The sequence below is a fragment of the Mixophyes fleayi genome, chromosome 12, assembly GCF_038048845.1.
Source record: "Mixophyes fleayi isolate aMixFle1 chromosome 12, aMixFle1.hap1, whole genome shotgun sequence".
Classification (NCBI taxonomy): domain Eukaryota; kingdom Metazoa; phylum Chordata; class Amphibia; order Anura; family Limnodynastidae; genus Mixophyes; species Mixophyes fleayi.
In genome coordinates this window covers 73,267,391-73,295,349 of record NC_134413.1, presented here as the reverse complement: position 1 = coordinate 73,295,349, position 27,959 = coordinate 73,267,391, and the positions used below count along the sequence as shown (strand labels likewise).

The window sequence follows — 27,959 nt, the reverse complement described above, 5'->3', positions numbered from 1 at the left end:
CAAGTACAGGACTAATGTCTAACTTGGTGCATCAAACAGGACGCTCATCTGAGTGTTTCTCACAACTGAAAACCTCAGCAGCAGTGAGCACCGTTTCCATGACGTTGGTAAGTGTACGTTTTTCTGCTTAACACAGCTTCTTGCTCTGTTCTGTGGCTTAGGTTTATTTCCTGCATGTCAGTGCATAAGAACAATGTTCTCACACTCGGTCCGTGCCACCAACGGCTCATAGTGCACCAGAATCGGGGGCAATGGCGTTTTACTACCAACAAGGTAATGCAAAAATCTATCAGCCTGCAGACAATCATCTACAACACTTACCTTGAAATGCCTTTACTTTTCAGGGTCATTTTAATATTTCAATATTTTGTGCCAAGAAATATTGTGTTTTTTGTTTAAAGTAATTTATTGCTATTGAGCTAATTTATATATAACTCCGGTGCAAATCCTCTTTTGCGACGATAGATGCCTATGTTTAGGAAAACGCATCCAATTTTAATGGGACACGCATGGGTTTGCATCGCAGACCAGGATCGCGAGTTCTGCTGAGCGTTAACATGCGAGAGTAGAATATGTGATTGTTACTTTCTGCTATGGAAATTTTACAGAACCTCTTGAGAAACTTAAATGTCAATAAGCAATCTGCATATTTTGGGTGGCAAGTTATTTTAAAAGATTGGTAAATATTCATTACATCTCGATAAAAGAGAAAAACAATGGCACAGGTATTGCTGAATGGTTTATATGCTATTTTTGCTTGAAATCTAGTATGTAGCTTAACGTTAATGTGCAGTAATTAACTTGACAAGATGTAGACTATATATTGCAACGTCAAATGGTGAAGGAATACCAAGCTGATAATAAACACACACAAAAAGTACTACTTATATATAAAGGACATTAGTTATGGGGTAAACATTTTCCATTAATAGTTTAATATTATTGCCAATATAATAACACAAATAATCACATATCACAAATACAAAACAATGTTGACTAAAGAGTATATAAATCTAACTCTAATCTAAATCTTTAACATAAAGAAGAAAAGAGACCTTGTATAAAGAATTGAGGTTTTTTTCAAGAGGTAAAACTAAAAGTGAGTCTAAATTATGAAGGGACAATTCTGTTCCAATAAGCTTACAATCTAAATATTAATAATGTCAGATTTGACTGTCATATTGGTAGACTGGACAGCTTCCAAAACAGTTTATAACCTTTTGTATGACGGGAGATCCTTTCTCACTGAAATCAATATAAATGGAATAATTTACCCGTAAATTATAAGGATATTATAAGTCTCCATGGAGTTAAGTCACCATAAATAGGGACAATGCCACAGGGCTGCTCCACAGATCACAGACTTTTTAGGTGATTTCCAGTATCCGTAACGCTTTACAGGCAGGAGTACACTATTCCTTATAATACACTGAAGTTATAACATCAGAACTCACCGATTTATAAGCAATGAGATCAGGACTGACTGATTATAAAGATATAATTTACAGGAGTGCAGCTACATCGCTTGTTTAATATATTCGTGTAAATGTTAGGGAATTTAGACTGTGAGCTCCAATGGGGCAGGGACTGATGTGAGTGAGTTCTCTGTACAGCGCTGCGGAATTAGTGGCGCTATATAAATAGCTGAGGATGAGGATGAAATGTTAAGAGACTGACAAGCGTAGACCGCAGCCTAATGGTTTAATGTTAGAGCGCACAATATAGATAGAAATAAGAACATCCTTTCTCATAAAACACTGATTAAAGGAGACTACAGTCTACCGGTACTATTAGGTACCTGTCTCAAATAGAAAAAAAAATAAGTATGGTACATAGACGTTTCACTTCTTACAACACACAAAGGGCAGAAGAGAGTTCCTGTGGTATTAAGTGTAGGAGGTAATACCCACATACTGTTGTATGAATTAACGGCAGCTTAACCACACCACACAGACCCCAAATATAGGTATCCCCAAAAGACTAAACTGTCTGTGTTATTTATACCTCTAGAATCTAAACTAAGATCTCTTCCCTTCTGTCTCTTGTCCACAAATCCTTTCTTTGGTCTACCTGTCATGTTCTAGTTTATGTGACATTTAAACTTGTTTGACTTTAGTGTAGTGCTCGTGTTTTATTTTGTATGTTTATAACGCTCTTTGTTCGGCGCCTTGTGCCGCCTTAAAATAGAAGATGATGTCTGTGTCAGACAGATTAGTCTGAGGTTTAGACACAAGGATTATGTAGTTACTGATTGTGACAATTTCTAGTTCATTTTCCAGTCTATTTTTCCTAGTAATATTAATGGAGCAGCGTGGAGACAACTAGATGGGGAGACAAGGAAAGCAGAACATAGCCAGTGGTCCCTGATAGGATTATTGCATGAGATTCACGGAATGCCGTTTTGTTAACATTCCATCTTTATGCCTGTGTTAAGCTACATAGGACAGGTCATCCTTCTTTTGGCCAGTTCCTATGTTAACGAAAATCATAATCATAATACTGAGCAGCACAGTGGCTCAGTGGTTAGCACTTCTGCCTCACAGCACTGGGGTCATGAGTTCAATTCCTGACCATGGCCTTATCTGTGAGGAGTTTGTATGTTCTCCCTGTGTTTGCGTGGGTTTCCTCCGGGTGCTCCGGTTTCCTCCCACACTTCAAAAAAATATACTAGTAGGTTAATTGGCTGCTATCAAAATTGACCCTAGTCTGTCTCTCTCTCTCTCTGCCTGTGTGTGTGTTAGGGAATTTAGACTGTAAGCTCCAATGGGGCAGGGACTGATGTGAGTTATCTGTACAGCGCTGCGGAAGCAGTGGCGCTATATAAATAAATGATGATGATGGGCTTTGGCTGTGACTTAGCAATACCTGCTTAAACACAGGTGTAGGATTATTAGAGTTTAAAAAGTTTATAAGATTTTTTTTAAATGTTGCTTTGTGATATTGTTGAGATTCAACTGTGTATGTTACATGTGATCAGATCTCTGCATTCTTAAGCTGGGTACACACTACAGAAGATTTCTCCCGACGCGATATCGTTAACGATTTTACCGAAAGTCCCGATCAGAAGCCGATTCCTGTGTACACACTATACACATTTTACAAGATTTACCGTCAGATCTGTGCTCTTCATCTGTCATAACCATTGGCTGAAAAGATGGTGACTCTGCACCCTCCATAGAGATCTATGGACACTGCCGGTCCTGAGTGCTTACACACTGCAGGATTGGAACGACATTGTTCCATCATTTATAGAGATTTTTAGTCTGTTTATAAAATCAAACAATACAATGTGCTTTGGTACGATAAAACATGATCGTGGGAACGTATACACTATTGCAATATCGAACTTAACGGTTGTTTATCGTGTGATTGGCCCGTTAATCTAGTGTGCCCCCAGCCTTACTTGATATACTTTGCAGGTCTAATCACAAAATGTTTCTCAAATGTCTGTATTTGCAGAAGTGAAAAATGCCAGGAAATAGATTGTGTAACAGAATTGTTACTTGTCTAATGCAGTAGAACTTGCGGTTATATCTAAACAAGATTAAGAGAGATAAGGACGTGGTACAGATGGCATGCACCCACATGTGCTAAAAAAGCCTAAATGTAGTACTTGCTGGGCCCCTGTTTCTTGTTGTTGTTGGTATACCACAGGGATCAGTATTAGGCCAACTTTTTATTAACAAGGTATCTATATTTTCTGATGACACTAAGCTTTGTAGGATCGTTAGCTCAGAGCTGGATAGTAAGTTGCTAGAGAAAGATTTGTACAAAACTGGGCAGGATAAATGCAGCGTTATACACCTAGGTTGTGGCTGTAAATACCCTAATTAAACATTAAATGGATTCCAACAGTGTCAGGCAGTGGCCAGAAAGGCAAATACAATCTTGGGATGCCTAAAAAGTGGGATAAATGATGCAATCATTGTATTTACCACTGCCCCTAGATCAACCTCATCATAAACTTGGTGCGCAGCTGTAGGAAGAACATGGAAAGACATGGGACAACTCTATAATTTACCCTTCTGTTCCCTTTACAAATAAAAGTAAGTTAGAAATATTAAGTTTGTTTATTTTGGAAACAAAGGCTCACTAGAGGTGGCCTGCTTAATATAAAGTATAATAAAAAGATTTGTGTAATGAACTTTTCATACCAATGACCATACAGGGGTCATCAGTAGCGAATACAACAAAGAAAGGTGGTGATCGGTCACTAAGAAGTTTTAGAGTAAGAACTGAGGGCTGAAGTAAGCATGAAGGAAATTAAAAGCCGAGGCTGTGTCATGTCACTAAATTTATCCATCTAAGGTAAAAAATGTAACTGGGGATGTGTACGCCCATCTGATGTCATAGGAGAGGACTAAGGAATAGTCTATAAAAGTGATGGGCGGAGAATAAATCATTCTCTGGAGTTACAGGATGTTGCCCGCCCACCCTTCCTGATTTGGATGGACCTCCGTGCCTGCTATGGCTTGTCGGGCTGTTCTCTGGTTGTCTGTAGCCAGTCCCAGCACATTAGGTTTGAAAATAAACTCCTTATATATTAATTATTCAAATAAGTTAAATATGTTTTTAAGAGATTTAAGTGCAGTGAGATACATCAGCATTTTAATGGATTGGACTCCTTTCTTACAAGAAGTGGTATATCTCGTTATAATTAGTAGAGGACATTATAGGAATGATTAATCCAGGGAGATTATCAATTTTTGGGGTCAGGAAGGATTTTATTTTCCCCCACTGTGAAGCTTAATTGAAAACAGTCACAATACGGGGTTTGTTTTGCCTTCCTCTGGATCTAAGCAATTAGAATTGCAAAGTTAAACTTGATGGACCTTACTAACAATGAAGCTAGGTAACTCCCGTAGAGGAGGTGTGAAGGGTGATGACGGGTGGGGCGCAGCGAATAGTGACATTTTGGCCCTGAATCTTTGTCATGGAGGCTCCCAGATGCGGGACAATGGCCTGCTCTTCCAAGAGTACAGGAGACCTACCTGGAATTCTGGAGTCTCCAGGACCTTCTGGGAGAGTAGGCAAGTATAAGGTAACTATGTAACTAACTTTATAAGTATTTAACTATATAACATGTTAGACATTTATGAGAATAACCACTGTCATACATTCAATTTATAATTATAGCTAGCTCCAGACACAGTATAGAAGGTATTTGCATTGGGTTGTCAATTTCAAAGTGGCAGAACATAATACCTGATAACACAAGTTCATTTCTCCCCTGAATAGTTCATCATTATGACCGTTTCCACTGTTATTCTATCACGAGAAAGGAGACTTCCCACAGAACACTCAAAAGAATGTTGTGGTCAATGTTACACCATCCCCCTATCTGGGCTCAGACCAGATGTTCCACTAACATACCATATACTGTGACAAAGAAATAGACAAACACTGTGAGCTGTCCTGCCTCAGACATGTTAGTACCTAAATACATGTTCTTAATTTACAGCAATATACACAAGGTGCATTGTGCTGATAATAGAAATAAAATGTATATAATAAGGTATTGCTTACCATTTTTGTTGGGGAAGTTGATCTATGCAAATGCTAAAGCTAAGCCTGTTTTCATGTTAAGTGATTACCCGGCCACTGGGGGCACTGTTTTATTGCAGTTTGTGAACAAATATTTAAGTCTTCTTAGACAAAAGCAAGCGTACTGGCAGTTTCCAGTTATTTTCATATATTTTTATTTTTACACCTATGTGCATATGTGTTACTGCAAAGACAACGCAACCCCAAAAGTTACATTTTTCATATACTAACAATGTATTTTACTTGTACTGCTTATCGTTAACCTCAAATTCCACTGCAGCTCTATTAAAGTAAAGTAACATTTTAGCACCTGCTCCATTACAGAAAGATGACCAACAGAAACACAGAAAAGCAGAGCCCACTTTGGGCCCCTGAGAGGCTGCACCTCGCAGTGGCGGCTGTTCCGCCACTGGTTTCAAATGAAAAAAATGAGTTTAAGGTGATATGAGTCACTGTGAAATCACTCTTCCCACCCCTGTGCAGGAATCCATCGATCTGCAGTGTGCATTTCTGCAAAGAAAGACTGAAAAACTGTCAGTCACTCATAGTCTGCTCTGTTTAACAAGGCAATCTGCTGCAGAGGAGTGAGAGAGAGTACAGTGGTAGCAGTAGAGGGGTGAAAGATTGCCTGGTGGCAGCAGAGGACTGAAAGAGAGCATGGTGGAAATATTTAGTTGTGTATAAACTCTCCAGTTATTTCATGTTTATTATTCAGCTCCGTAATATATAAGATGCCATGATGCTACATGAGTTCTCACGGTGCCCTAAATGACGTATGTGTGATATATACAATGTAATGTGAGATATCACATGGTATCCGTTCCCTTCTCACCAAGATAATAACCAAGCTGAAAAGCCAACATTATTCAATAAACCAAATAGAGGAACTTAGGAGTGTCACCATATATTTTGTCCGTCGTCTTCAGACAATATACCTGAACATATTTAGCTAAGTGAAGGATTTGAGTAAATTGGAAAGAATTCAGATATTATTGACTGAGTGGGACTGTAAGTACACAGTGCATGACAGCTGCAGACATTTCTTTAAAAAGGAAGCTGTCATTTATCAATGCCTCAGTAACTACAGCAGTCCGCTGGGTTGGATTCCAAAAATTATATTAACGAGCTAAACTCATATAATATTATCCAAAGAAATCTGCAAAATCATAAATAATTGGTTAACATTTAAAATCCAGTCACTGAAGAGGTACACAGTGACGCACATAGGGGTATATTTACTAAACTGCGGGTTTGAAAAAGTGGAGATGTTGCCAATGGCAACCAATCAGATTCTAGCTGTCATTTTGTAGAATGTAGTAAATAAATGATAACTAGAATCTGATTGGTTGCTATAGGCAACATCTCCAAAACCGCAGTTTAGTAAATAATATCCCCTAGTGTGCATAGGGAGGCAAGCAAACATATTTTTTCTGTGCAGTATGTGTATTTTATGCAAAGAAAATCCAACCTATATGAATTGCAAGATAAGGAAAAAAAATAAGCAAAAGTAAGTAAGGCAAAACCATGTTGCATTGGAGGGGGAGGTAAATTAAAAATGTGATGACAGATTTATAGTTGGGGTTGGGCATGTCCTAGATCAACTTTAAATTTCAGTGTAAAATTAAGCTATCAAGTATTTGTGTGTTACATGAAAAAACAGCAAGCGTTCAGGGCACTGGACTAATCGTGATACCCGGGGTAGTCACATATACAGCTTTTTAAAAAATAATAATGTCAGTTAGTGATTTACATACTATTGAACAAGTATAAACCAATCCAATGAAAATATTATATTAGTACAAATTTTACCTCACACTCAGCGCTGTGTTTTGTTTTTTACAATCGGCTGTTTCGGAACCAAACAAAATGATTCCCGTGCTCAATGCCTGAAATACACCAGTATAATTTATCGAAGTCCTGTCAGAATACCAGGGATTTAATTGGGGGATTCAAATAAATCTGTTCCCGAGATTAGAAAGCGGATAACTGGTTAGTGGGTCACTTCCATCAGCAATAGGTTCCCGAGAAAACCAATGACTGAATAATTGCAGGGAAAAAAGAGCCAGCATCTGTGTTTGAAAATGGGAAATGTCAGCAAGTAAGGAAGTTTAAATGCATAAATAGAAAAGTTTCTCCTTTTGGATTTGATTCAAATAAAATGTATGGAAAGAAAAGAAAGCAGATTATTAATCTACGGTTCATTCACATCAGCAATAGGATCCACAGGAAACAGACTAATGAATAATTGTAGGTAAAGGCAAGGGCTTGTATTGGGGGCTTAAACGTATTTATAAAATGATTGATTGATCAACTGAAACAAATTTTAACTGTTGTCTAGATTTCAACTACCCCCTTCTCAAACTAATCTCTGTCAGAACACACAGTGTATCACAGCTTGCTGCGTATGGAGCTGCGGAGCCGCAGACCGCTCAGAGAGCCCAGCTGACCCCTGTCAGCTGCCAAAAGCGCCTACAATGGGTATATGAGCGCCAGAACTGGTCCATGGAGCAATGGAAGAAGGTGGTCTGACAAATCATATTTTCTTTTACATCATGTGGACGGCCGGGTGCGTGTGCGTCATTTACCTGGGGAAGAGATGGCACCAGGATGCACTATGGGAAGAAGGCAAGCCTGAGGAGACAGTGTGATGCTCTGGGCAATGTTCTGCTGGGAAACCTTGGGTCCTGGCATTCATGTGGGTGTTACTTTGACACGTACCACCTACCTAAACATTGGTGCAGACCAAGTACACCCCTTCATGGCAACGGTATTCCCTGATGGCAGTGGCCTCTTTCAGCACCCTAGCACACTGCAAAAATAGTTCAGGAATGGTTTGAGGAACATGACAAAGAGATCAAGGTGTTGACTTGGTCTCTAAATTCCCCAGATCTCAATCCCATCGAGCATCTGTGGGATGTGCAGGATAAACAAGTCCGAGCCATGGAGGCCCCACCTCGCACCTTACAGGACTTATAGGATCTGCTGCCAACGTCTTGGTGCCAGATACCACAGGACACCCTCAGAGGCCTTGTGGAGTCCATGCCTCGATGGGTCAGAGCTGGTTTGGTGGCACGATGAGGACCTACACAATATTAGGCAGGTGGTTTTATAGTTGTGGTTGATCGGTAGATATACTGGTTTACACTTTTGTCCACCAGTAGAACAGACTTTTTATTAAACTGTCTATTTATAAATAAAATGCAGTCTTAGTTACACACATTTGCTTATATATGATAAGTCACCCGACACTTCACTGCGCTTCTGCTAATGGGATGTACCATAATGTGCCCATATTGGGTCATATATTTCTGTTTTTTTTCAAATTGAGCCTTAAATGTACAAATTAACATCACTCGAGAAGACCTATTTTTTCTCTGGAGCGCTGTCCATCTGTACATTTAGAGGGGTACTCAATTGACGGCGGGATCGCCGAAAATCCCGCGCTCGAAAAATATTACCGTTAATACAGTAATATATCGCTGGATTTCAGCTCGCAGCTCCCTGAGCTGTGAGCTGAAATCCAGCGAGTAAATTACCGTATTAACGGTATGTACGCGCAGGATTACCGTATTAATGGTAATAATTTTCGAGCGCGGGATTTTCGGCGATCCCGACGTCAATTGAATACCCCCCTTAGAGGCCAATTCAATATAATATAATATTATCATACTTACCCACTATCCCTAAAATATATATATATATTTATAATTATAATTAGTTTTCTCATGATTTCCTTCAGTGGGGCTTACTAATGCTTGTGACCCGTGTTGAAATGTCAGCAGTCACATTATGTTTCAAATCTACCCTCGGCAGCATTGAAATCAGTTAAGGTCTTGCTTGCATATCACTGCTCAATATTTTTCATTTACAGATACATGTTGTGTGGTCACAATGTGTGGGGACTAATCGTGATTCAACAAAACAGAATTAACCTTACAGAACATCAATCATCAAAAATAGATGAAACATTTTCTACTGTATCACTCGTAGGCGTTGCCTCAGATCTCATATTTGCCACAGAGCAGCAATGATTGTCAGAGACTGAAAGTTTCCATGGGGGAAGGGGGGGATTTTTGCTTGGGGAAGCCACCTCTTAAAAATGTGGTGGTGATTGCAATAAAAGTTGGGGCACCTGAACAAACCATGATGCGATGCAAGGGGTGCAAATCAGTGGCGCACTCAGGGGGGGTTTCTGAGTCTCCAGAAACCCCCCCCCTGCGCTAACTAAGTGGCCACTGTCCTATACAGCAGCCGCGGCGCTGTCAAAGAAGCGTCCGCAGCGGTGCTGTATTGTATACAGCACCGCCGCAGACGCTTCTTAGACAGCGCCGCGGCTGCTGTATAGGACAGCGCTGGCGAAACGGAGCTGCTGCGCATGCGAGCTCTCTCTCTCTCTCGTTTTTTTTTGGGTTTTTTTTTTTGGGTCGGCGGGGAGAAACCCCGCTCCCCCCCGACAATCCTCCGTGCGCCCCTGCAAATATAATTTTATTTGCATATATGGAAAATACTGTCTGCACAAATAATCAGCGGCTTTACTTTAGCATTGCGGTTTAGTACTTAATAGGACTGAATAGTACATTCCCCATTGCCAACATCTGTCCGCACATTCTAAAAACTACCCCCCTCTTCTGCGGGGCAAAATGGTTTTGCCAAGATGCAAAATTGCACACACATATGATATGGACATAGTTTTGTGAAAGGGTATTATATATATATATTAGTGTTTATTTATCAACACCGTCCACGTTGGTAGTACAGATAAATAGACATTAAGAAACAAACAAAAGTTCACAAAAAGTCTGGGTAACAAATCAAATAGTAATACAAAAGGCATAACGTAAATCCATACTTGCCAACTCTCCCGGAATGTCCGGTAGACTCCCGAAATCCGGGTAGCTCTCCCGGGCTCCTGGGAGAGCAGGTAAGTATCCTACATACTGGAATTTACTTGCCAAAATGACGGGATTTGCGGTGAATCGTGTCATTTTGGCCCCACCCCGTGACAAAATATCGGTTTTGTAGCGGGGGTGGGGCCAAAATTACGCGACTGACTGCGCCCCGCCCCCAACCACGCCCCCTGCCTGGGATTTTCCCAGAATTCGCTTTTCAAAGGTTGGCAAGTATGCGTAAATCACTTCATATTATAAAAGGCAACTCCTGGGCAATTACAAGGATGTCAAGCCTAGACAAAGGCAGACAGAGACATAGGAGGGGTGGGAAGCAATTGGGGAAGAAGCGGTCGTAAGAGCTTGCAATCTAAAGGTAAGGACAGAGATTCTTCTCCCCATGCCGCATAATAGATTTTCTTGTGGCTTCTTCCTGCTGTGCACGCTTCCTATGCAGAACATACTGGCAGTTTCTGTTGTCGCCCCCCCCCCCCCCCCCCCCCCGTTTTTTGTCGTTGAACAGGTACATAAAAGTACGTTACAGATGGTAATTCGTGTGTGATAATCTACAACATAACATGGTCGCCAAACATAAGTATCTAATTTTTTCTAAATTGAAAATCTGAGTAACCAACCGTAGAAAATAAAAATGGTTACTGAGAGTTGCATCTTATATATAGAATAAGGGGGCATATCAACTTTTGTTTGAGCTCAGTATATTTATGCTACAGTAAGATTTACTGCTACGTCGCTACATCTTGCCCCGTCCACTTGAGGGTGCATAGCTCCCAACATTCAGAACCCCGAAAGTGGTACATAACAAGCCCCACCCACGTACTGCCCAAATTCTTCCCAGTTACTACCAAACTCCACCCACACGGGCATATTTGGTCAAAAACCACCCACCTTCTCTTCTATTCTGTTCATTATTATTTTGGCTGCTCATTTTGACTATTGTTTCAGGATACAAAATGGCTGCCCAAGATAGGAAAGTGTCAGAACCGGTTGATGGATTGATTAGGTGTCGAAAAATGTTAATTTTGAAAACATGTTTTAAAAATGGATGACTCTGATATATAATCTGCCATTTTATTTTGTTGCTGTTTATGTGTTCCAACAAATTACAATAAATTTTGAATATAATATTGTAACCAGACCTGTTCATACCTTCTCCTTCGCAGACTTCCCAACCGTCCAGTTCAGAACATTCAAACCTGTTCCTCCGAACGAGGAAACGCCTGAAAATCCCACACTATGCCATGCAGAGCTCAGTCCCCCTGCAGAACCAAAGATGGACCCCTGCTCCAAGAATAAGGTTATAACCTGTTACCTTCTACCCCTGCAGAGAAAGCCCAATTTCACATTCTTCCTTCAATATAACTGCAACCAGAGCCGGATTAAGGGAATGGAGGCCCCTGGGCTAAGGGGGCCTCTATTCTCCCGTGAGGGCCCCCCCCCCCCCCCCCCCCCGTGATCGGAGCTGCCCGCGCGCCCCCCCCCCCCCCCCCTGGCACTTACCTTCTTCCCCGGCGCGCTGTGCTCTCTTTACTGAGGAGATCTCGTGAGAGTGAGACTCACGAGATCTCCTCAGCAAGGAGACTACAGCGCGCCGGGGAAGGACTGCAGGGAAAGTGCTCAGCAGCACTGATCGCGCCGGGGGCACCCCCGACCGATCAATACTGCTGCTGAGCACTTTCAAGGGCCCCCTGGATGCCATAGGCCCCTGGGCTGTAGCCCAGTTAGCCCTATGGGTTATCTGGCCCTGACTGCAACACATGGGAGGTTATTTCATATTATGATACAATGAGTAACCATGTGCTGTAAGATATATATATATATATATATATATATATCTATATCATTACTCAGGTATCAGTACTGCTGTGTGCATTATATTACATTACTCAGGTATCAGTACCACTGTGTGCATTATAGTACATTACTAAGCACATAAGACTGCATACCTGCCCAAAATCCTGCATTTCCCACCTAGGGGTTTTACTGCGGGTTTGAACAAGTGGAGATGTTGCCTATAGCAACCAATCAGATTCTAGCTGTCATTTATTTAGTACATTCTACAAAATGACAGCTAGAATCTGATTGGTTGCTATAGGCAACATCTCCACTTTTTCAAACCCGCAGTTTAGCAAATATACCCCTAAGTCTTGATATTCAGCAGCCAAAGGGGCACGCCCTGCTTGTCTTACCAGATATGAGTTTGGTTTAGTTGCATCTGGGTCTGGTTTGGATGGATCAACAATGCGGCCTCTTTCGATACGACTTTCCCGTCGGATATGTTGACAGGTGTGTGATTGGTGGGAGCAGTTTGTCAGTTTCACACCGTTTGTAAATTTGTAACTCTTGTCTTAGGATATACCCGCGTCCTCCACCAACTCTGCCGTACCCAAGGAGATACCAAGGAAACCCGGAACCACGCTGAAAGATCAAACGTACCAATGGTTCGAAAAAACTCAGAGGCGTAAACTGGTCAGGAAGGGACAGTTTCCAGACTGGTTCCATGGATTTGTCACACGGACGTAAGTAACCTCGTCAGAATGCAAATAAAATGGATTATAATGATTCGATAAATAAGATACTACAACTACGACTTCTTATTATGACATTAAAGATAGTGCAGGGACTATGTGGAATACAATGGTGGACCTGTATAAATACTGTTCCTCTGGTAACGGTGCAGAAAAGCTGGTGTTACCCAAAGCAACCGATCCGATTTATACTGTTCTGGTTCAGCTGAAAATACTAACTCGTATAATGCCGACTACTGGCCTGATTCATTAAGGATCTTAACTTGAGAAACTTCTAATTTCAGTCTCCTGGACAAAACCATGTTACAATGCAAAGGGTGCAAATGAGTTTTCTGTTTTGCACATAAGTTAAATACTGACTGTTTTTTCATGTAGCACACAAATATCAACTTTAAATTTCAGTGCACAAATAAGCTATCAAGTATTTGTGTGCTACATGAAAAAACAGGCATTAAGAAAACTTACTCAATTACTCCATTCCATAATAAAGGTATTAGAAGTCGCCTCAGGGCTCACAGTTCTTTTATTCCGGCCACGGAAACCAGAGGTGACGTCTAGTGTCGGTAATAAATTACAAGATAGGGTGCCTTATTCCAAATAATTGGGGAATTCTAGTTCTTGGTTAAAACCAAAAAAAGCCCGAAATCTGATTTCCAGTCAGGGTCCCACTCTCCCAGCATTCATGGACTTTTTCACGGTCACATAAGCAAGTCCCTGCCACCTCCACTCTTGCGGGAGTGTAAAGAGTGTGGAAGATCCCCTCTCTACTAGAGATGTTCACTGACCCCCATGTTTTGGTTTTGGATCCCTATTTTTTTTCTAAAATCCCTTTTTTTTGGGGGGGGGGGGCTAAAATCACATAATTTGGCTCCTTTTTTGTTCCTACATTATTATTAACCTCAATAACATTAATTTTCAGTCATTTCCAGTCAATATTTGTCAAGTGACAAGAACACTGCTACCCCTCCTGTTTCTGTATGAGCAATGGCACTGAGCAATGTCACTGGAGACTGAAGAGTGAGAAGAACACTTGTCACGGGCACTAGGAGTCTTTGCCCAGGATATCACCAGATGATGGACTTACCAGAGTGATATAGTTGGTACTATGGTTCTCTGGTAGCAGGGTGACAACGGAACAGGAGAAACAGCAGATGGTGAGAGAATGCTCGAGGAAAGTCTATGACTAGCAGCAACTGGTAATGAGTAGATGAATGTACACGAGGAACCAGATGGACAAGGAAACGTGAGGAGAGTCAGTGGTCTGCGTATAGCAAGTTGTACCACTGCTATAGTGAGGAGGAATGTCCAGGAGTAGCGAGGAGGTAGTGAGAGTCAGCGGTCTGCGTATAGCAAGTTGTACCGCTGTCAATAGTGAAGGAATGGAATCCAGGTGAAAGTAGGTAACGGGGAAGTCAGTGGTCTGCGTATAGCAAGTTGTACCCCTGCTTATGTGAGAGGATACTTGAAGCTGGTGTCACAGGGAACAGGAGTCAGTGGTCTGCGTCAGCAAGTTGTACCACTGCTATATATATGTGAGGAGGGGCATGAGGAGATGAATGTAAAGCAGAGTATACACGGGGCACAGAGTACTTGATCCCACGATGATATCCACAATACAACGATAACTGACAAGCACTGCTTGAAATATACAAAGTCACAATAGCTATCCCGGCAATAGTAAACAAAGTCAATGGTAACAATAGCTTCAATGGATAGGAGGCTCCTGAGGAGAACACAACTCAGTCCAGATGGATATGCAATACATAAGCAAAGTCAATGGAAGGTATGCATACCGCGGTTCAGAAGAGCAGGCTGTCAGAGAGACGTGCAGGGATACCTGTACGGCTGGAGGCCGGCAGGAGGAGAGACCACTGGAGGGTGGAAGCGGTAGTCAGGTTGGTGCAGCGCACGCAGGTAATCCAGAATCAATGAAGCAATACTCAGGAAGCAGTAGTAAGTGGAACTGGAAACATGAAGAACACCGGAGAGTTGAGGATGTCTGGTATCCAGTAGTAGAGGTGGAGGCAGCGGAGAGCTGACACGATAACCCCTGGAGAGATGAGACGATCAGGAACTCTGCAGTAGTAACGGAGGCAGCGGATAGGAATCAGCTGAGTGCAGGCACGATGAACACAGGAGAGTTTGAAGTAAACAGGAACTCTGTAGTAGTAACGGAGGCAGCGGATAGGAATCAGCTGAGCGCAGGTACGATGAACACAGGAGAGTTGAAGTGAGCAGGAACTCTGTAGTAGTAACGGAGGCAGCGGATAGGAATCTGCTGAATGCAGGTACAATGAACACAGGAGAGTTGAAGTGAACAGGAACTCTGTAGTAGTAACGAAGGCAGCGGATAGGAATCAGCTGAGTGCAGACACGAGGAACACAGGAGAGTTGAAGTGGTCTGGAAACCACAATAGCAGTCAACAGGAATCAGCAGGAGCTGAATACACGAGGAACACAGGAACACCTTCAGAGGCTCATGGGAAATGAGACTCCAAGATCAGGCAACCAGGTGAAGATCACAGGTGGTTTAAATAGGGAGGGTTGCCTGATCATCCAATCAATTAATAGCAACAGGTACTGAAGGCTTGATAAGGGCTGCACATGCGCAGACCCTCAGGATGGCGGACGGCCACGGTTCCTGAATACACGGGAAATGGCACTCACAGTGTGGTGAGTGACAACACTGCTACCCCTCCTGTTTCTGTATGAGCAATGGCACTGAGCAATGTCACTGGAGACTGGAGAGTGACAAGATCACTGCTACCCCTGTTTCTGTGTGAGCAATGGTACTGAGCAATGTCATTGGAGAATGGAGAGTGACAAGAACACTGCTACCCTTGTTTCTGTGTGAGCAATGGTACTGAGCAATGTCATTGGAGAATGGAGAGTGACAAGAACACTGCTACCCTTGTTTCTGTGTGAGCAATGGCACTGAGCAATGTCACTGGAGACTGGAGAGTGACAAGAACACTGCTACCCCTGTTTCTGTGTGAGCAATGGTACTGAGCAATGTCATTGGAGAATGGAGAGTGACAAGAACACTGCTACCCCTGTTTCTGTGTGAGCAATGGTACTGAGCAATGTCATTGGAGAATGGAGAGTGACAAGAACACTGCTACCCTTGTTTCTGTGTGAGCAATGGCACTGAGCAATGTCACTGGAGACTGGAGAGTGACAAGAACACTGCTACCCCTGTTTCTGTGTGAGCAATGGCACTGAGCAATGTCACTGGAGAATGGAGAGTGACAAGATCACTGCTACCCCTATTTCTGTGTGAGCAATGGCACTCAGCAATGTCACTGGAGAATGGAGAGTGACAAGAACACTGCTACCCCTGTTTCTGTGTGAGTAATGGCACTGAGCAATGTCACTGGAGAATGGAGAGTGATAAGAACACAGCTACCTCTCCTGTTTCTGTGTGAGCAATGGCACTGAGCAATGTCCCTGGAGAATGGAGAGTGACAAGAACACAGCTATCCCTCCTGTTTGTGTGAGCAATGGCGCTGGATCTCCTGGGGAGGGAGGTACTTATGGAATCCAAAAGCCCCGAGATCGACAACGCAACAGTGACGTTTTGCCTCGATTCAGATCCGAGAACGCGCGAAAGCACCGAGCTGGCTAGCGAGCCTACTCAGATCCCCTAAGTTCGGGTGGGTTCGGTTTTCAGAAAACCGAGCCTGAGCATCTCTACTCTCTACCTTTCCTCTGGGTCCTCTCTCTCTCCTGTCAACCTTTCCTCTATGCCCTTAACACCCTCATCATCTCACCTTAGTCTGCAACCAATTCATATAAGACAGAAAAGGCGTTTCTTGAATTTGGCGATTAACTGTCGCTAATCTGGACTGAAAATGTTGTTATTTTGACAGCTTTATTCATCGGAACTCATCTTTAGCCCTATTTATAAAAAAACAACAACACAATGGGGATAAACTTGACAGAGAAGCAATTTGGCAAAAGATCTTCTTCAATGAACTTTCTAGAATTGTGACCTTGAAACTTCCACAAAGATAAAACTTTTGGAACGGAAAACCTTTTTTTTTTGCTGGCTTTGTGAATATTGTGCGTCGCAGAAAGTTTTTTGGGGTATATTTTCTATTCCGTTAGAGTGCGTTTGCCGCAGATAGAAGGAGGTGGAGTTGTTGGTGTCTGTGGAGTCCTAGGTGTAAAGGTGATTATTTTTGTCTTGAAATCAAAAGGCGAGGAATTTGCATATCCTGGAAGCGGTCGCTGGGGCGAACGTCAATCTTTGTTTTACTTACCCAGAATAGAGCTGCAGCAGTTGCTTCAACAGGATGTGACCCTGGTTGTCAAAGGTTTCTAAAAACAGTGTAGGGGTTACGTTCAGAACACCGAGGGACCCTGTGTACAGAATGTCTAGGGAAGTTGTGGTGAAGATTGCAGAAGTATCATTAATGTAATTAGATGCAGATTCACCAAAGGAAGGTATTTAGGAATTTATGTTATTAAAGAATATAAGCTAAAGAAAAGAGATAGATTTTTATTTGCATCCACTGAATAGATTGCATCAACACCTATATTATTACTTATTAGGTATATATGTTTTCACATAGACTACTCTCTTCCAATTATAACGTTAATATTTTCTGTGTTTAATTATGTCTAGCACAAAGCTAAATGTACATACCCCCAGAGGAGTAGAAATTGTGGGGGGGCAAAGGTTGCAGTTGCCCCCCGTGATTTCTGTTGGGTGGGCAAAGACTGTGTTTTGCCCCCCTCCCATGAACTTCTACACCAAAGCCTTCATGCTACTTGGTACTAAGTCATAGTATCTGTTCTAAACTTGTGAAACTTTTTTAAACAATAGATTGTCTCAGTATAACTACCAGATGTTCTGTAATATAGATAGCCTTTGTATAGATTTAATACAGATTGATTGATTTGTTAATTTAAATAAACTCTAGGGGTATATTTACTAAACTGTGGGTTTGAAAAAGTGGAGATGTTGCCTATAGCAACCAGTCAGATTGTAATTATCATTTATTTAGTACATTCTACAAAATGAGAGCTAGAATCTGATTGGTTAATATAGGCAACAATGATGTCACACATGCCCCACTCCAATTATGTCACCCATATCCCGCACCAATGATGTTACACATGTCCCATCTTAGTGATGCCACCCATATCCGCCCCAATGATGTCAGCCATAACCCGCCCCAGTTATGTCATGCCTATCCCGCCCCAGTCATGTCACACATGTCCCGCCCCGTGATGTCACACATGCCCCGCCCCAATGATGTCACACATGTCCCGCCCCAGTGATGTCACACATGTCCCGCCCCAGTGATGTCACACATGTCCCGCCCCAGTGATGTCACACATGTCCCGCCCCAATGATGTCACACATGTCCCGCCCCAGTGATGTCACACATGTCCCGCCCCAGTGATGTCATACATGTCCCGCCCCAATGATGTCACACATGTCCCGCCCCAGTGATGTCACACATGTCCCGCCCAGTGATGTCACACATGTCCCGCCCCAATGATGTCACACATGTCCCGCCCCAGTGATGTCACACATGTCCCGCCCCAATGATGTCACACATGTCCCGCCCCAGTGATGTCACGCCTATCCCTTACTGCTAGACCATGCCCATGAACTATTGTATCGTGAGAGGATGGCTGAACAAGATTAATTAATGTAAAAAGTATTGAGCATGACAACAATATGGGTTTGACAGAACTTTAGAATAATCTAAAATGACCTTTCCCTCGTTTAATGCTTATGCATAGGCCTGGATTTGTGGAGAGGCCACACAGGACCAGGCAGAGGGCAGCCGGACGACAGTGGTGGCATGATGCCCCTCGTGCCATCATCTTACCCCGTTATCTCCCTAGCGACGTGTGCCAGCGTCAAAAAACTAGAAATTTCGCCTACCATAGCACAACTGCATTATCACACAGCGGTGGGTGGAACTGAGGACTGTAATCACGTTATTATACTGGGTCCCACCTACCATTTATCTGACTGGTCCAGATTCACGGAGATGGCCAGAGTTTCCTGGTAGTCTCCTGGACATTTTGAGAGTGTCACCAACTATGCCCTTATTTCTTACCCGTATTTCATTGATAGGAGGGGAACGTTAGGACCATGAAGCTCTGTGGTGATGGAAAAAAAGAGAGGGAAGCAAAATCAGGGTACAAAAGGGCTACTGGGGTAGAAAAGTACCTGCTTAATCCAGTCTGAGACGATTATTTCCCAATAACATATCTTTACTGTCGTAAACAGCCGAGCAGAAGAGATGTTGCACGATAAACCACTGGGATGTTTCCTCGTCCGCTTCTGTGAAAGTCGCGTAGGATTTGTCCTGTCTTACAGGTAAGACGCGCCCTCTTCTAACCGACATCTACAGCCGTATACTGTGTCTACGTTAAGATGTATATACGATAAGGCGACCAGAGGCACCTGTCTCAGGCTTAGAGATGGGGCAGCAAAATTAAGAGCATGGCATTAAAGAATGCCAGTTACCTAATTTATTGGTAATATTGCACGCTACCGTTTCCAACCAGAGCGTGGTGGGTCAGGTTGCCGCTATGGATGGACTGGGCTTTAAGTTTCTGGCTTGGGTGAATGGTTTAGAGCCTAAAGGATTTTCTTTCATTTGTAGGGGCACCGAGCGCTGTCGTCATTTCAAACTCGACCAACAGGAAGACGAGCAGTATCTGATTGAAGGGGAGAAGAGCACGCATCCTCAGCTAGAAGATCTCATCCAACATTACTCCATGTTTCCGGTGGAGCCATTCAAAGAGATGCTGACAACACCCTGCTCTAAGGTACTCCAATCGTGGCTCTTCTGAAACAGGTGGCTACTGACTTAATATCTACTGCGGAGTGATTCTTTGAATAATAATAATATCTGATCTAATGGGTTCTGATACAGAATTGTGGCCTTTTTTGTCAGTTTAGCTGCTGTGACATGACTGGCCCCGCCCCTGCATATGAATCCACCAATCCACCCAGAGCATTTCTGCAAAGCAAGTCAGAAAAACTGTCACTCACTCTCTGCCTGCATAGATGCAGAAGAACCTCCCTCACTACATGGCAGCTTGCCACAAATGGGTAAAAGAAATTGTAGCGGACAGATTTAACTGATTATAAACAATTACTTTATTGCATCTATTTTATTGGGCTCAGTAATACACAGACTTCAGCGAATATAAATGTCAAAATAAGATCTATACTGCTCTTTAAGATCGTTATGCAGAATCATAAGGGCTGAGTGCCAACATTTACTAAGTACTCCTCATAACTTGCGTTTGTTATTGCAGAGCAGCATTAGGAAGGGAGCGTAGACAATGGGGCAGGAAAAATGACAGGGGCGTTTAAAAAATAAAAATGATAGTTGATTACCTGATTTGTTAGGCAACCAATTGGAGCGTAAGGCACATCTGAAGGAAAAAAACCACAAAATATATGTCTATATACAAGCTGGATGTGTTTTGTGATCTACAGAAACACAACTCTCCCACTGGGCTGTCAGACAACTCCTCAGATGCCGCCACCGGTGGGCAGATGTACGGCAGGATAACCAAACACACCAAAGTGTCACCAGATACAGTCCCTCTGCTATCCACATCCCCCAAAGACAAGGAAAAAAGATTATCCGAAGGACAAATGCCGGTAAAAGTCTATTGATAAGTCTTTTAGTGATCAATTAGATATGATGAAATCAAAGTACAGTATGTGATGACCATTTTTATTTAAAATGTTTTTGGAATTCTAGGGCCTGATTCATTAGTGATCTTATCTGCCATTTTTTGCTTGTATTAAGCAAATCCACTCTGTGCATGCCCAGAAAAGGGAGATAAGAAGCAAAATCCACTGTGTAAGTGAAGAATTTCTTAAGTTGAGATGAAAATCCATCTTAACTTCACTCTTATCTCCCCGTTTCTTCTTAAAATAAGCATCTTAACTTTTGTACACGATAAGATCACTAATGAATCAGGCCCCTAGTTATTAGAATTTAAAGGTATTGTCCAATTATGGACAACTCTGTCCTGTACGTATCACCTCAACCTCCATGTAACCTTGGAAATCTTGGACTGGAGGAGTGTGGTAACCCTGGATTGAACGGGAGGCAAGTCTAATCTTGCCAGTACCGGTAAATATGGAAACTACAAGAATGAACGACTGCTAAACAGGCACATGGAGGTTACAAAGTGGGGGTTGTCAACTTTCTCTTTTCTGTTGGGGTTTAGACATTTGTTTAAAGTGGACCTTTCTCCTCACCCCACTGAGAAATGTCAAGGACACGCTAGTAGATCCATTTATTTTTTACGGTAGGCTTTCATAATAAGAAAGTGTTCAACACATTTTCTTTTTTAACATAACCCTCAGTGTATACTTGTATCATCTGTAGATCATTACTATTTTTTTTAATGCCTTGTGGTGGAAATGAAGGACTTGCTAATGCTGTTGCTGATCTATAGTAGGCTCCAACCAACTTTTATCAAATGAGAAAGTAGTCTGCACTTTCACGGCTCCCTTTCTCCTACTTAGCTCTGACTCTTCTGTTATAGCAGATCCCTTATTACACAAAGATTTCCGTACATTTTACTCTGGAACACTGATAACCCTTACATTGCCTTAAGGAATCCTTCACAGTAGGATTTAGTTATCTCTTTACAAGCAGTGCCAGGAAATTCCGACTGCACTGTGCCTCCCCTTTTAAATAACAGTGTACACTAAAGATGACCGCTCCAGAAACACAGCACGAGCTGTAGTGTGAACAGTTGTTGGGAACAATCATCTCTAGGTCACTGTGCGGTTTACAAGTGGTCTGTGCAAAGCAGATGCTCGGTCCTAGTGTGAACCAAACCTTTGTCAACAGAAACAGGGAAGTAATCATAAACTACATAGTGCTGATATCTCCCTTTCATTGCACCCAAACCGCCTTCGCATGCTCAGACTTACTATTACTGTAAGTGAATAACTAAATAACCACACGGACACCAATGTAAATTTGGCAAAAGGTCATGGTTTTATTAAACACAAACTGGTGTCGGAGAGATCAATGACAGTCAGCTAACAGCTAATAGCAAAACCAGACAGTGGAAGGTCAGATTGCCGTAACACCACTGGTCCCAGGATGTAATCCTTTACGGCTAAATCTGGCGTCAGAGTGACTACACCCCTTCTGGACTCACAATGACGTGCCCACACAAAGCAGGTCAAAGGGTCCTCCAAACGAAAGGGGGCAATGACCTGGGGGCAGTCAGCGGTAGCAGCTTATAAATTAGTCGCTGACTGCAATGCTCTCCTGCCTACTGTGAAAACATTGGTTAACACCAACAGAAATGCAATAAAACAGTTACACTTGAAGGGCGGGAGGGAGGTATTCGATGCAATAAACAAAGGGACCCAGCATCCACTGAGGGAGATTATATAGAGAAGCCTAAGACCCTCCCTGTGGATCTTATTGGCTGGGAATGCAGGTGACGTAACCCCGAATGGGTAAGTGAATGACACTCGCACAAACACACAAGTCTTAGTGTATTCGGCTTCTCGTTGGCCTCTCGTTGTCATAATCAAAATACAATGGCTCATCATAGATTTTTTTCCCATAGGTGGAAATTGATTCATCTTCGTTCGTAGAGAAGGCAACTGTGTTTCTTGGGAAAGAACCATTGCCAAGTCCAGAAGTCCACGAGGATTCAATATTTGCCTACACATCGGTTAACAAGCCCTCAAGAAATCATAAAGGTGGCAAGGACGAACAGTCTTCTCCCAGAACACTTCCAGACACCTCACCAGAATTCCATACGTACACAGAGCCGGCCCTGTGGTCTACACCACTGGTGGACATCGTTGACAGTGTGCACGATCCCATAGCCTTTTACGCTATGGGCCGGGGGTCCTGCAGTGATAACACGGAGAACGTTTATAGTGAGGTGGATATACATTCCATGACACCGCGTGACCTCAGAGCAGGTATGGATCATAAGGGGTTCGCTACTATTTCTCATCCATCACGAAAGCCTTTTGAGCATAAAACTTCAGCTTTTCACTCTTCGATCCGTTTGCACAGCCGGTCTCCAACCCTACAGGAAGGAATATCTTCCAAACATTTCTCCAAATCAAAAGTAAGTGCTTTGTACAGTTTATAAACAATTCTCGGTACATTGGGAATGTCGGATTAACTGAAAGCCACTTAATTTGACCCAACTGAACAGGTATCGTTGCTTATCCAATAGGAACATTTGATTAGCACTGTCCTATACATCAAGCCACTGACCTACGTAGTAATTGAGTGTATAGTCAGAGTATACCAGTGTTTGTGTTACATGACATTGGCCAATCAATTTCCATTCAATGGTTGAATTGAAATCCTTTGGATAATTACATTTTTTCAAGTTTGATACCTCCTATTTTTAAATAACCAGTAACAGTGTATCTGCATTGGAGTCTAGGGGTGTAATCACAGATGCTGTCTAAGTACATATAACTGACTTAAGAAACGTAGCCAGTATCAGTATTCATATCAGGTCAGTTTACCTCTGTACTACTACCCATAGCCATCTAACTCATACACAGAGAGGGGCACCTTTGTTTTCATTATTTCGGCACTTTACGTACCTGGTCAACCCTCCAAACACTTATTTTGTTTAGTTTGCTTGAATTAAGAGCTGCCTGCCCAACAAATGGATTCTACCATTCTAGTTAGAGAATAGAACGTTTCCCCGGCAGAGATTTCGCCCTCTTACACTGCGTACAGTGTAGCAAGTTACAAATCAGGGACCTGATTCATTAAGGATCTTAACTTGAGAAACTTCTTATTTCAGTCTCCTGCACAAAACCATGTTACAATGCAAAGGGTGCAAATTAGTATTCTGTTTTGCACATAAGTTAAATACTGACTGTTTTTTCATATAGCACACAAATACTTGATAGCTTATTTGTGCACTGAAATTTAAAGTTGATATTTGTGTGCTACATGAAAAAACAGTCAGTATTTAACTTATGTGCAAAACAGAATACTAATTTGCACCCCTTGCATTGTAACATGGTTTTGTCCAGGAGACTGAAATAAGAAGTTTCTCAAGTTAAGATCCTTAATGAATCAGGCCCCAGTACCTGTCGGCGAATTGCATTCCTTTGTCCATCCGATTTGTTCCCTTTCTCTGTGGATCTCTTCGTTTTTTAAATCTATTAAGGAGTGTAGAGTGCATTCAATCCACACTCTTTCATTTGTTACATTAATTTCATTAAAACTTACTTTGTAGATCATTCATTCTTAGTTCTGCTGCCGTATGGTGGAAATAAAGTACTTACGGTATACATACACGTTAGTCATAGCATTTGATTGATTTGTTTCGGTCAGCAGAAGACGGGATGTCATCCAATTCAATCAAAATTCTGAAATCAGATTGAACAGAATTCATAATGTGTAAATTGGGATTTTTTTTAATCCCGAATTGTGTTCTGTAACCTACATTTACTGTTAAACAGGAAAATATTTGCTTGTGTGTTGTCGAGTTTTTATTATTTCCGTTAGATGCAATCCATTTTTCGGTTGAATGGATGTCGTAAACAAATTCAGTGTACCTTGTATGGGGAAACTGCAATGATACATACGGTCTCTGATCATAAATGTTGATTGGTTTGTGAAAGGCTTTAACGTGTGTGTGTGTGTGTGTGTGTTGACGCTGTTTTCTATGATCACATCTGTTTGTCTGCAAAAGGAACCAACCAACCTCCTACTCAATTCTGATTCATCTGTTGTATCAGGCAGTGGGCTTTATTACTCAAAACTGTCCCAAGTAATTTAACTGTGAAACAACGTCAACCCTTAAAGGACAATTGCTCTATTTCAGAAGAATAATTTTTTTTTCTAATGTGGCAATTTGTTAGTATCTCCAAGGGAAAAAATACATTAATATTAATCAGAGTTTGTTATAAATTCCTATACTCTTTATCATCATTATTTATCTATATAGCGCCAGCAAATTCCATAGCACTTTACAATTGGGAACAAACATTAATAAGACAATACTGGGTAATACATACAGACAGAGAGGTAAGAGGGCCCTGCTCGCAGGCTTACAATCTATGGGACAATGGGAGTTTGATACACAAGGGCATGTGCTACATCATGTTGTACACTGGACCAGCTAGAATGCAAAGGTAAAAGTACTGAGTGGGCTGTGTCATCAGTCACACAGCAATGTTGGTCAGAGGGTTGTTGTCTTGTGTTAGCTGTGTAGAGGGTGGTAATAGGGTAACCTAGGGAGATTAAGATGCTGGTTGAGGAATATTATAAGCTTGTCTGAAGAGGTGGGTTTTCAGAGAACGCTTGAAGGTTTGAAGACTAGAGGAAAGTCTTACTGTGCGAGGGAGGGAATTCCACAAAGTGGGTGCAGCACGAAAAAAGTCCTGTAACCGAGAATGGGAGGATGTGATGACAGTTGAAGAGAAACACAGATCTTGTGCAGAACGGAGGTGTCGAGTTGGGAGATATTTTGAGACAAGTGAGGAGATTATGTCGGTGCAATTTTGTTGACGGCCTTGTATGTTAGTTTTTTATAGAATTTTATATCGGATTCATTGAAATACAGGCAGCCAATGTAGAGACTTGCAGAGTGGTTCAGCAGAGGAAGAACGGTTTGCACGAAAAATCAATCTAGCCGCTGCGTGTCACAGCATAACTGACTTTAGAATTACGGTGTTACTTGTTAATTATATGGGCACCATTGTAACCGACCAACGCTGTTTCAACTTGAATTCGGCCAAGTAACGATCCAAAGATTCTCCCTGTGATTTGCAGAAAAGTATATACAGCGATGCCCGTAAAAGCTAAAGTGGCCGGCAAAGTTCCGCTGCAGATTTTAATCCTCCGCCTCAGCAAGGGTCATTTTCAGACAATGGTTCTGTTTGTATGCCTACTAAATCTTCTGTCACATTCTTTTTGAAAGCACATCCGTAAAATCAATCTGCTCCTAGTTTTGCGGGTCAGCAAATGTTCTTATTTATTTTTCTCTTAAAATACTTTTCGATGTATGTGTTAATCAGGAAAGTGAGGGAACATCAGGACTAATTTTATTATATTATATAAATATATTATTTATTATATTTTATTATACTTTTGTATGTTTTGAAGCGCTTTATTATATCGGTCAAAGTGCACACTTCCCTGCAGAAGTCCAGCTTGTATTTAAACTGTGTCCACTATTGGTCTGTGGATAAGATCCAAGGACCTATGACATAATAGAGAATTTAAGGGTCTTTGCCGAGGGGGTAGCCCTGTGAGTACGATGTTTCCCCCATCTTTATCTAACTAGATATATTGAGCATTTTTGGTGGAATAAACTTGTCACAAGGCCTCAGATTACTGACAGAGATCAAAGTACGAAATAGGATTTTGACTGCAAAATAAATCTAATTTTTTTTCCCCAAAAAATTTCTTACAGACAAAACCGCAGACGGCTGTACAGTTCGATGACCCGGCGTACAGCAAGAGCTCCCTGTGTCACGCAAATCCACCACTCTTCCTCCCGCATTTAGGTGATCAGGAAAACGTCTATGAGAAGATTCCGGAAAACTGTCCGGCCAGGCCGAAAAACAGCCGTTCGGCCAGGAAGGATAGCTGATGCGAGACGCAATGCGGGTCTTTACAAGACATCACAGACTGGGTCACTTAGAGGACAAATATAGTAAACAAACGCTTTTGAAGCGCCTATAGACCACGGAGGCTGCCATTTTGTGGATTGAAGAAATATTTCACTTGGAGCCAGCTGCCAGATTGAAAATGGATGATTTGGGGGGAGTGGTGCGTCTGGAGCGAAAAGGGATGCTCCAGATGAATGTATGCATTATATTATATTATATTATATATATCTATATAGTATTATTATTTTTGTAGCTAATGCTTTGCGCTGCCTAACCTGTGGCGCGGAGCAAAACTGGAACCGTTTTTTTTTACCAGGGACCTCTGAAAGTGACAGGATTTGCTGCAGGGAACCCACAGATCGTGACCCCCAGGACTTGCTCTCCTATATCATGTACCCACTTAAAAGTACGGTAGTGACACAAACTATGTCGCTGTCATTCTTTTCGTCCATCGCACACTCACTGTCACTAACTAGAGAGGAGCATCAGAGGACCAAACCTTGTTTTGAGCATGCTCATCATCATCATCAATCATCATCATCATCATTTATTTATATAGCGCCACTTATTTCACAGCGCTGTACAGAGAACTCACTCATATCAGTCCCTGCCCCATTGGAGCTTACAGTCTAAATTCCCTAACACATACACACAGACAGACTTGGGTCAATTTTAATAGCAGCCAATTAACCTACCAGTATGTTTTTGGAGTGTGGGAGGAAACCGGAGCACCCGGAGGAAACCCACGCAAACACAGGGAGAACATACAAACTCCTCACAGATAAGGCCATGGTCGGGAATCAAACTCATGACCCCAGTGCTGTGAGGCAGAAGTGTTAACCACTGAGCCAACGTGCTGCCCTTATGACACTCCATAGAGACAACATCTGTTTCATGACAGATGCAAAACAAACAAAGCGACGGACATTAACCGGGATGTTTTTCAACCAGCAGGATGCTGGCTACGGATGCTTTTTTGAAAATTGCGTCAGTAAAATATACGTCTGTAATATAAGTCAAGTGTGTGCTTGTTAGTTGCAAATCAATTAAAATCTTCTTGACTTGATAAATTCAAGAGTTTGCAAAGCCCAAATAAGTGCATTTAATACTAAATGCAGATTGTGCTCAGTATGAATCAGACCCGAGATATCTAACCTGTGGGTGTAGGACAATTTTCCTAAGGAGAGAACATCACTATGTAGACAATAAGACTTTGCAGTTATCTCCAAAATAATACAAGTTCATTATACCAAGGTGATTGAGAAGAAAGTTTTACACACAATAGGCAAAGTTTTGTCAGTCAACTAGGGAGTTGTGCTTTATTTTTAGACCTACACTATCCTCACTAATACA

The 27,959-nt window shown here is 42.0% G+C and overlaps 1 protein-coding gene across 2 annotated transcripts; it reads left to right on the top strand.

The window, feature by feature from the left end:
- The first annotated feature begins 166 nt into the window (after positions 1 to 166).
- SH2D2A (SH2 domain containing 2A) lies at positions 167 to 27,681 on the top strand. 2 transcript variants are annotated; one of them, XM_075193337.1, is made up of 9 exons: positions 167 to 273; positions 11,612 to 11,745; positions 12,801 to 12,967; positions 19,230 to 19,319; positions 19,609 to 19,774; positions 20,454 to 20,621; positions 22,568 to 23,083; positions 24,325 to 24,387; positions 26,408 to 26,493. In XM_075193337.1, the coding sequence occupies exons 1-8, from the start codon at positions 252 to 254 to the stop codon at positions 24,358 to 24,360; spliced, it is 1,299 nt and encodes a 432-aa protein (XP_075049438.1). In that variant the 5' UTR covers positions 167 to 251; the 3' UTR covers positions 24,361 to 24,387; positions 26,408 to 26,493. The 2 variants fall into 2 exon arrangements, with proteins under 2 accessions (XP_075049438.1, XP_075049436.1); XM_075193335.1 differs by lacking the exon at positions 24,325 to 24,387 and having other exon boundaries at positions 26,408 to 27,681.
- The last annotated feature ends 278 nt before the right edge of the window (positions 27,682 to 27,959 follow it).